Source organism: Aspergillus pseudoviridinutans (genome assembly GCF_018340605.1).
Source record: "Aspergillus pseudoviridinutans IFM 55266 DNA, scaffold_1, whole genome shotgun sequence".
Lineage (NCBI taxonomy): Eukaryota > Fungi > Ascomycota > Eurotiomycetes > Eurotiales > Aspergillaceae > Aspergillus > Aspergillus pseudoviridinutans.
Window position 1 is genome coordinate 2563840 of NW_025091281.1, and position 8515 is coordinate 2572354.

Consider the following 8515-nt stretch of genomic DNA (forward strand, 5'->3'; position numbering starts at 1 on the left):
TTTGAATATGGTTAGATGGTATTGTCTCTTTAGGGAAAAAGGTCAAGTGGCGACTAGAGACAATAGAAAGGCAGAGATGGGATGGATGAGCAAGAAAGAAGCGAAGAACAAGAGACGTGGAGATGTATTTATGCTGGAGATGGACGACACAGTAGGAGGGGTGCGAGGGGCAGCGGAGGACGGCGAAAGAGGGAAGCCGGAGTCGGACGAGAGGGAGGACAGCATACAGACAGTGCAGGGACCAACGAGAGGCCGCGACCAGCAGTAGAATTGCCGGCAAACAAGGCCGGGATTGGGAGGAAACAGTGCTGGAACAAGAAGAGGAGGATGATGATTGGACAGGGGAATCTTCCGAAGTTCGGGTGGAGAATAAACTGTTATTCGATACTTTAAGGTCACAGATTGCAGGCTGCTTATCTATCGGCGGAAACCCGCCCAAGCCTTGTCCGCTTTCGGGTTCCGGGAAATCATCGTGGGTGTGGCCACCGGTCAGAAATTTCTCTCCTTCCATATCTCCATGGTGTTATGGGATTTGATTTGGAAATATTATCATTGCTGACAGGATCGAGTCATTCTGACCCCGTTTCTTATCTCTCCAACTGTAAGAATTGCTAAGGAGATTTAGTGACCGTCCAGTCATGCCAAGCTTTGGCGGCCACTGACTCAACACCAACCATATCCGTGATCTGTCAGCACATCACGTGTGGGATAACCCAATCAGGTTGCGTCCCTGGCAGTTCCACAGACTCCATCAGAAATCTTATCTGATCGTTTTACCTGATTATCAGCTGCCACTAACCGCTTTAGTCCACAGCTCGTCTGCCCCCTTTGGCCTCTACATAACAAAGTACGCCTCGTCTGATTCATTGCTATCTTACTGCATCATACAGTGCTACCAGAAGAAATCAATCCGAATGTGGGTGTTCTTGAAGAAGCCGTCCATACAAGCCATCCACACTATGAGGAGCATCCCAACCTCTTTGTACTGATACTGCTGAGTAATCAACATTAAATTGCGTTGCAACTGAAAGTATGTGTAGTTATTCTTTGGAAAAAGCAAGAACTCGATAATTGGGGGGAAAATAATAGATGGAACGCTGCAATCGGGATTCCCCGGTCTACCGGTGAAGCGTGGGCCATCCGCATCCCGTGGGGTTGGGCTGCACTGATCGTACGGCCGAGACGAGACGGCCTCGTCCAGAGTATTATCCTCGCATACCACCTTTTAACGCGGGGAACTTGCATTGTTGTATGAAACGTCATCTTTGCCTATATGAGTCTCAGAATCAGACTGCCAGACACTGCAACGTCGCCTGGGGCGGGTAAATGAAATGCAACCTAGCAGTCTTCGGGGACTCGGTGTCAACTCCGCTCTCGGATAGATCGGACTATGGGCGCCAAGATGGATGATTGCCTAAGCTCCTATGGGGTAACGTTGGATGCCTTAGGCTGTTCCCTCGGAGTAAGTCTCGTTCTCCGGATTTTGCTTACTACCTACTATGGGCAATACATCACTGGACTCATAGTTCCCCTCTTCCCCCATATATTATTGGCATTCTTCCACTTTCCTGGTTGATTGGCGATCCCAAGTCTCATCTGACAATGCCTCCTAATGACTTCATTCCTTGCTTATACCTACTATAGCATTCATTTCAGATTTGATCAAGTATGATGTTCTCAAGGTTGAATGGTCTCTAGCTAATACCGCAATACTAAGCCCATACTAATGTACCGCTCCACCTGACTACTCCCTATGTTACGCCGTACCGGGGGATCACATGACAAGCGCTTGTCTAATGCGTCGCCTTACCAGGTAACATGGTCAGGACTATCAGTGAAGTAAGGAGCACGGAAATAGAGTGCAGTTGGACGTATCCGATCTTTCCGCCTGTTTGGTCTTCTCTTCCTTGGAAGTATTAACAGTAGAACCTGCAAAGTCAACGCCTGCAATTAGGCGCGCCTGCTTGACATGACATGTCATATGAGTTCAAAGCAATGATTATTCTACCAATTCTTATACTGTTATGCAAGCGGCATGCCCCTATATGCAGAGTACTGGATCACTCACCCCTTCATCACCCATTTCGGCCGAAACAGATACTGACGGGGGCGCCGAGAGCGCATAACATGGCAATACAGCCCACTGCCATGCGGGCCAGAACGAGCAGCATGGGAAGGACATGTCAGACTATTGACAATCTTTCGATCGTATCCTTCCCAAACAAAACATATCGACGCAATAATAATACCTATCATATCCTCATATACCCACTGAGTGACCGCCAGTATCTACAGCTCTCGCGCTGTACACAGTCGAGTCCTCCATAMCGTCTAAGCCTGTCGATCCTCCTATTTCCTCGCTCAGTAAGGAGTTAAGCAAGGTGAGTCCCGATGTACGCCAATCTCATCGCTCAATCGTCTATCGACCAGGTACTGGGTGGCGAATTTATTGGCCCAACCCCTCAGGGGGTTTCCACCCTGTCCGCATACTGGACAAGGGAGACGATTCTCCTGATAGGCCAACCGAATAGCGGATGTTGCAATGGACAAGAACACTGCTTACCTATGCTGCTCAATCGCAGCTCGATGCAGCATTCCTGCAGGGATGTCCACAGTAATTCTCTGCTCTGAGGATAGCATCCGACAGACCCGAGACATCTAATTAGTCGCAAGTGTGCCCAGTAGTTATTTGTGTTGCGAGGACGCTCGATTTGTGCGATGGCAAGTCTCGGAAGAATGCGAGTTATGCTCATTCGCTTCTATAATCGAATTCCAGTTATCAATGGGGAATAAGCTCAGCCCAATTCACAACCTGATATGCGTCTCCTGGAAGCTTTCGTAGACTAATAAAAGACTCGATAATAATGTAGAGCCGCGCTGGAACCAAGCAGAAGGTTATCAAGGTCATAGCAATGTCAACAATCATAGATCTCCATTCTTTTTCATTCGTGTTGCGTGGCTGAACCCATATCCAAACTAAGGATGGCTGGCCGCGACAGCCACATGCGTTTAGCAAGGCTTTCAGCGCAGTGGACAAAGGCAACCCGGTGGCTAGGAACACACTTGCTCCTCTCCAAAGTTGTTGCTCTATGTTCGTGGGAAAGTGGTTATTCCACCCTAGCAAATGCACTGCTGGGTGTATTAACCCGGGGACTGTAATGAGAATCCATGTCAGGGCACTCATGTCGTTGGGCATAATGGCATCGTCTGGCATTCGTCGAAGAGGTCTTTCGCGGAGACCGAATCGCTGCACTATTGTCCGCCGTTTCCACGGCTGTAGTGGTTTTTCAATGAAGTCCAAAGGAGTGTCACGGAAAGGCTCAGAAGCAATTTCCCCAGCGGTCCTTAATACTTCAGCAACTGTATCATTCGTCAGATTAAGAACCGTCGGTACGCCAACGCCCTGCGGCTTATGCAGCCAGAAGTAGTACGTCATGATGGTCGAGAGAACGAATGCAAGGGAAAATAGCTCAAGAGCACTAGTTGTAAGCCCTTGCCATGCCCGAGCTATAGATTGAATGGCAAGCCAAACGCTCTGTATCAGGGCTGCTCCTTTGGCGAAGGTGTCAGCTTTGCTTTTGTCCCAGATTTCGGCTTCTAATATTGCAGGACAATCTATATGCTTAGCCGAGACAAGGTAAAAAATTGAAGCAGCTGTGACGGGGAAAGGACGCAAATCTTGAGAACCGAGCACGAATCCTCCGCTGTTGGCATAAAAGGCATGCTTCATAGTCCAGCCCGTGCAACCAATGCTATGCATTTGCGTGACCGACACCTTCGCCAAATGAAACTGCATCGCGGAGAACCCGACTAGCATGTCTGGAGCTAAGATGGCAAACATTCCCCAGCGAATCTTGCGAAGAAATATCGTCCAGAATCCATCGTCCGCTGCCGGGACATTCAAATGTAAGACAGTCCAGAGAGCGGTGAATAGAGTCAAGGAACAGCTCCATAGGATGTCTATAGTTCCACGTTGGTCGGGTGACTCGGTCCAACCGGCCATTTTTATTAGGGAAAAAAAAAAAAATTCTGATTCCAAAGCCGATCATGAAGAGGCGAGGTATGGCATTTCTGTTCTTTTCTTCTCTGCACAGAACGAACAGAAACGAAACGTATATTGAATTGTAAGAGATGAGCCAACTCAGGGCGCAGCGCCTATAAGTAGCCAGTAGCCATTTTGGCGCCGAGGTTGGAACTAAATTCGGCCATCTACTTGGCCGGAAGCTCATGTGGCAGTGTATGGCTGAGCCCAGCTGTTGGATATGCGCCGTAAGCACGAGTCTATTGGCTGTCCATCTAAGCACGGCGGCAAGTAGCACTTTTCGCGAATATTTATATCAGAATAAGGGAGAGCTAGCACGTTGCGAGCGGCAGTGCATACTGGGCGAATTTCGAAATATAGATGCCTACACACCGAGTAGCAGGCAGCTGTACGAATGCTGAGCACGCTGAAAGACGATCTGAAGCGGTATATCACAGGTGAGCAAAATGGTCTCTGATAGTAAGGAACCAAACCACTTGCCAACAGTTCTGAACAGGCACTCCACTCGCGGCTCACTCAAGTAGATAACTTGCTCCCGTTGCCGGGGTTGGGTTTTTATATGGTTGGCGCTAAGAAATGCCACGAAGAGATTCACTTTAGATAAGGGGAAAGCAAAATTCCACCCTTTTCAGCATACACAGAGTCGCTAAACGATACCTCCATGGGATATGCCACCTCTACTCCGTACTCCGTAGACTAAGGAGTACTGTGTACATCGTCAGGACACGTTTGTAGTCTGGTATGGCTTTTGATAGGTTACAGTTGATGAGGCACGAGCCACCTGTGCGAGCCACGATCCTGTGGCTGTGTTGCCATATCGCAGATCGTGAGGCGTCCTTCGGTGTTCTCCGATTTCGATTCAGAATGCCCGACATCCACGCAGAGCTGAGAGCGTATGTCCATACCAGGGTCCGCAATGGATGGATTTTTCTGACTCCATGGTCGCGATCAGGTATCAAACTTCTCCAGGCAGTGAAAAAGAAGACCGTGGTTACTTGTTTGGGTGAACAATTTGAGGGTTGATCCGGTAATAATCTCGATACTGTATCGCAGGTATCTGTAATTTGCAACTCAACCGTCTGAAATATATTACCACTGTGGGCCATGCATGAAGTGTTATTGGCGATCGAATCTATGTCGAGACGGTCTTGAGATAGATTGACTGGTGAACTCATCGAAACAAACAAGACTATGGAGTATTACCCGTCTTTCCCTCAACATACCGAATGTAGAGTCCCAGACCTGTCACTATTTAGTATTAGGTGATCGCTTCATGCAGGTAGCTTCCTGGAATCGCGCAGCCCAATGGCCCACTATTGGAGCTCGTGCATACTCAAGGAATCTGTTCGATGTGATCGGTCTGATCGGTCTGAAACACATATATCAGGTATGGGATTACTAGTAGAATAATGATTGCGTTGTACAATAACGGTAAACCTGCATATCTCTCTTTTCCTCCACAATGACCAATCATTTATATGGCAGCCTGGCTCTAAAACATTCGCAGAGAATGCTTTTTATGGTATGAAGGATGGCTTTCAAAGTCGAGTAAACATTCTCACCGATGTCCCCAGAGGTATGGCCACGTCCCACCCGCGAAGACCAGACGCGAGCTAGAACCACTAGAAGCTGCTTTGCATCACCACCCCAGGAGACAAATCTCTATTGGAAAGATATTTCCGGCTTGGCGCGTATTACTTGCATCGTAGACATCGCGGTGGATGTATCGCTTTCACCGCTCATCTTACTTAGCCTTTGGTAATTACGTTCATGTTGTTGGGTATGAATATATGGTTCTACTGATCGGGATAGACGTTGTTGTCGTCAGAAGAACGGTAGCGAATGAGGGTAAACTTGATCGACTGGCTGTAACGGTGATGAACAGCAATAAGCTGTTATTATAGGCTCAGGGCAAGGCCCATTGCAGGTTCACACTTAAGGCCCGGGCATTATGGCGATGTGGAAGATTGGTACGTCATGCACAGCGTGGCAAATTCCGTGTCAGATAGAGAGCTGAGAACTGATGTGTCATTCGGTTCAGGCCTGATATATGGCTAGAGGGGGAAGTTCTTGAGTCTGGTCGAATAGAGGGATGTGTATTGAGATGCTCACCGCTGCTTGCGCCTCGAGAAATGATTAAGGCGCGAGAGGCATCTCTAGCCATTGGCAAATGACGGTGGCTCTTCCGCATGCCCAATGGCTGGTAGGCTCCTAAGGAACCCAGTAGAAAGAATCCGGGACCATCATGGACAGAGTGAAGTTGATACTCATCAAGGTTATTGAAGAGTTAAATTAGAACCGATTAGATTGGACGATCTCAGATCTTGGAGGCTGCTTTAGAAACAGGGCCCGTCGAGTGCCTGGTTGGTAAGTATCAATTTACCCTCCGTGCCCCTCCAATGGGAAGAAGGTACCTTAGGTTGCAGGTGGGCTCAGGCACAGGGACCGCGCCTGTGGGTAAGTTTGGTATTACCAGAGTACCAGTCCCAATACTTGCAAAAGAGCAGCCACAAACCAACCAGACCGTGAAAAAGCAAGTCAGAAAAGTCAACCTGGACAAGTAATTCTAACCTACAAATACAGTTGGATCCAATTGATCCAATTGATCCTTGGAGCCTGGCCTGAGCCATAGAAATGCCTCCCTTATCATCGCTTCCAGATGCTGAAGAGAGATGTGTTTCATTTCTGATCCTGATCCAGGCCAGTTTGTTAGGATCCACCAGCAGGAGTCAAAGGACACGCGATGAGCATGGCTCTTTCGCCACTAGTCACGCCCATTTGCATCCATTGATTCGATTCGCATCGATCTGAGGCTCCACCTCCAATGGACCAGTGTCTCGTTCCGTTGGCTTCAGTCTGAATCGAATTACCGTGTCTCAGTGCAATCAACTGCTGTGACTGCCGTTCGTTGTTTTTCTCCCTTGTCTTCCTTGCTAGCTATGGCCTGTCATTTCTCAATAATAATTCTATTACCCAAAGGTAGAGAGGTACTTGGGGGATGGAGTCGTTGGAACGATAGCTATCTCGGTGGTCGAATAATATTTTAGGGACATATTGTTCTATATTAGGCCTTCAAATAAGCAGTCCCAATTGCTTGATCGGGTAGACCCGTTCCAGCTCTGTTGGCGCTCAACTGGTTAGTTATACAAGTGCGAGCCCCAGCTCCGCTTCTTTTTCTCCCACGCAGCCTCCTTTGTCATCAATTTCTTCTTCTCTCCCTCTTTTCTCCCTGGCCTCCTGGTTGCAACGATTTGTTACTCGACATATACATCTAGTCCTTGCTGTTTCTTGTCCTCGATGGGTCAGTCCTCCCCGAAGCATTGTCGGTCCAGTTTCCCCGCTACACACTCGATTTTCAATAATTTCGGTTCGACTACATTAATGGCATAAGCTAGAGATCGTTTTGTCTCTAGATGGAGTACACTTAGCAGATGTCTGACAACGATCCCGGCCAAGGTAGAAGCCTAGGTTTTGCCATTAGAAACCTATTCCGCTCTACATCTTCCCCATCTCCGTCTCCTCAACGAAGGGTGTCTCTCCTGATCCGCCGAGGTAGGAGTGTCTTCGTCAACAAGTAATTCTCTCCCCTGTTTGTACTTGTCCCTCTCCACTCTACGTGTAGCTAAGCGTTTCCTGGAAACGCTCAAAGCGCAAAGATCATCACCGGGGGCAGCTTCCTGCATTTCCCTTCGTCTCTTCGAAGACCAGCAAGCCAATCGCTAGATGGGAGCCTAGAGCTAAGTCGGGTACTCTCTACACAGAAATCCTTCCGATCAGTCAACTCCCTCGTCTGGGCCCAAAATGGACTCCGCTCAGCAATTCGATCCCGCCACAATAATTAACCTCCCTGGGTCGTCCCAGGGAGCAGCGCATAGCACCTTTGATATCTTCGAGTGGTACCCCCACTATCAGAACTGCCAGCGATACTTCCTAGACCATGCACAACACAGCGTCACCGTTCAAGCACTGTGCGCCTTTTTGAACATTCGTCTACCCCTCCAACGGATGCCGCACCCAGTTTCCAGCTCTTCTAGCAAAGCATCAACACCTTCTGCAGGACTGGCGTCTGCTGCCTCCGAGTCCTCGCATCCAGCCGTCTCTGTGTCACTCATCCCCTATATTCGACGTCTAGTAGCCACGGGCATGGATTCCCCTGGTGTCCTTCAAGGATTCTTCGGCGATGACTGGTCCGCAGGCGTCGGATATCTCCACGAACAGGAACGTCGCAACTACCTCTTCGCTGCGAAGAGCGGCGGTTGGGCTGCCGTTAAGAGAGATTACGATATGCCTCCTCTGGAGACGATTCCCTTCCTGCGGCCCCTGCAAGGGCCGCTGGATTCCGAGATCGAGACCGCGGAGAGAAGTTGGAGTGAGTGGCTTGCAATGGAAGATTGGATGGTTGGACCACGGGCTCCTGATGCTCTCCGAGATTCCTCTTCACATATGTCGCGTCCTCGGAGCTCAAGAGGGTGA

At 49.0% G+C, this 8515-nt stretch overlaps 1 protein-coding gene across 1 annotated transcript; it reads left to right on the forward strand.

The window, feature by feature from the left end:
- Positions 1-7843: 7843 nt before the first annotated feature.
- Positions 7844-8515, forward strand: Asppvi_000927 (uncharacterized protein; the record flags this gene model as incomplete). Its single annotated transcript, XM_043297231.1, has 1 exon — positions 7844-8515. One exon carries the CDS (start codon positions 7844-7846, stop codon positions 8513-8515), a length of 672 nt encoding a protein of 223 aa, XP_043153166.1.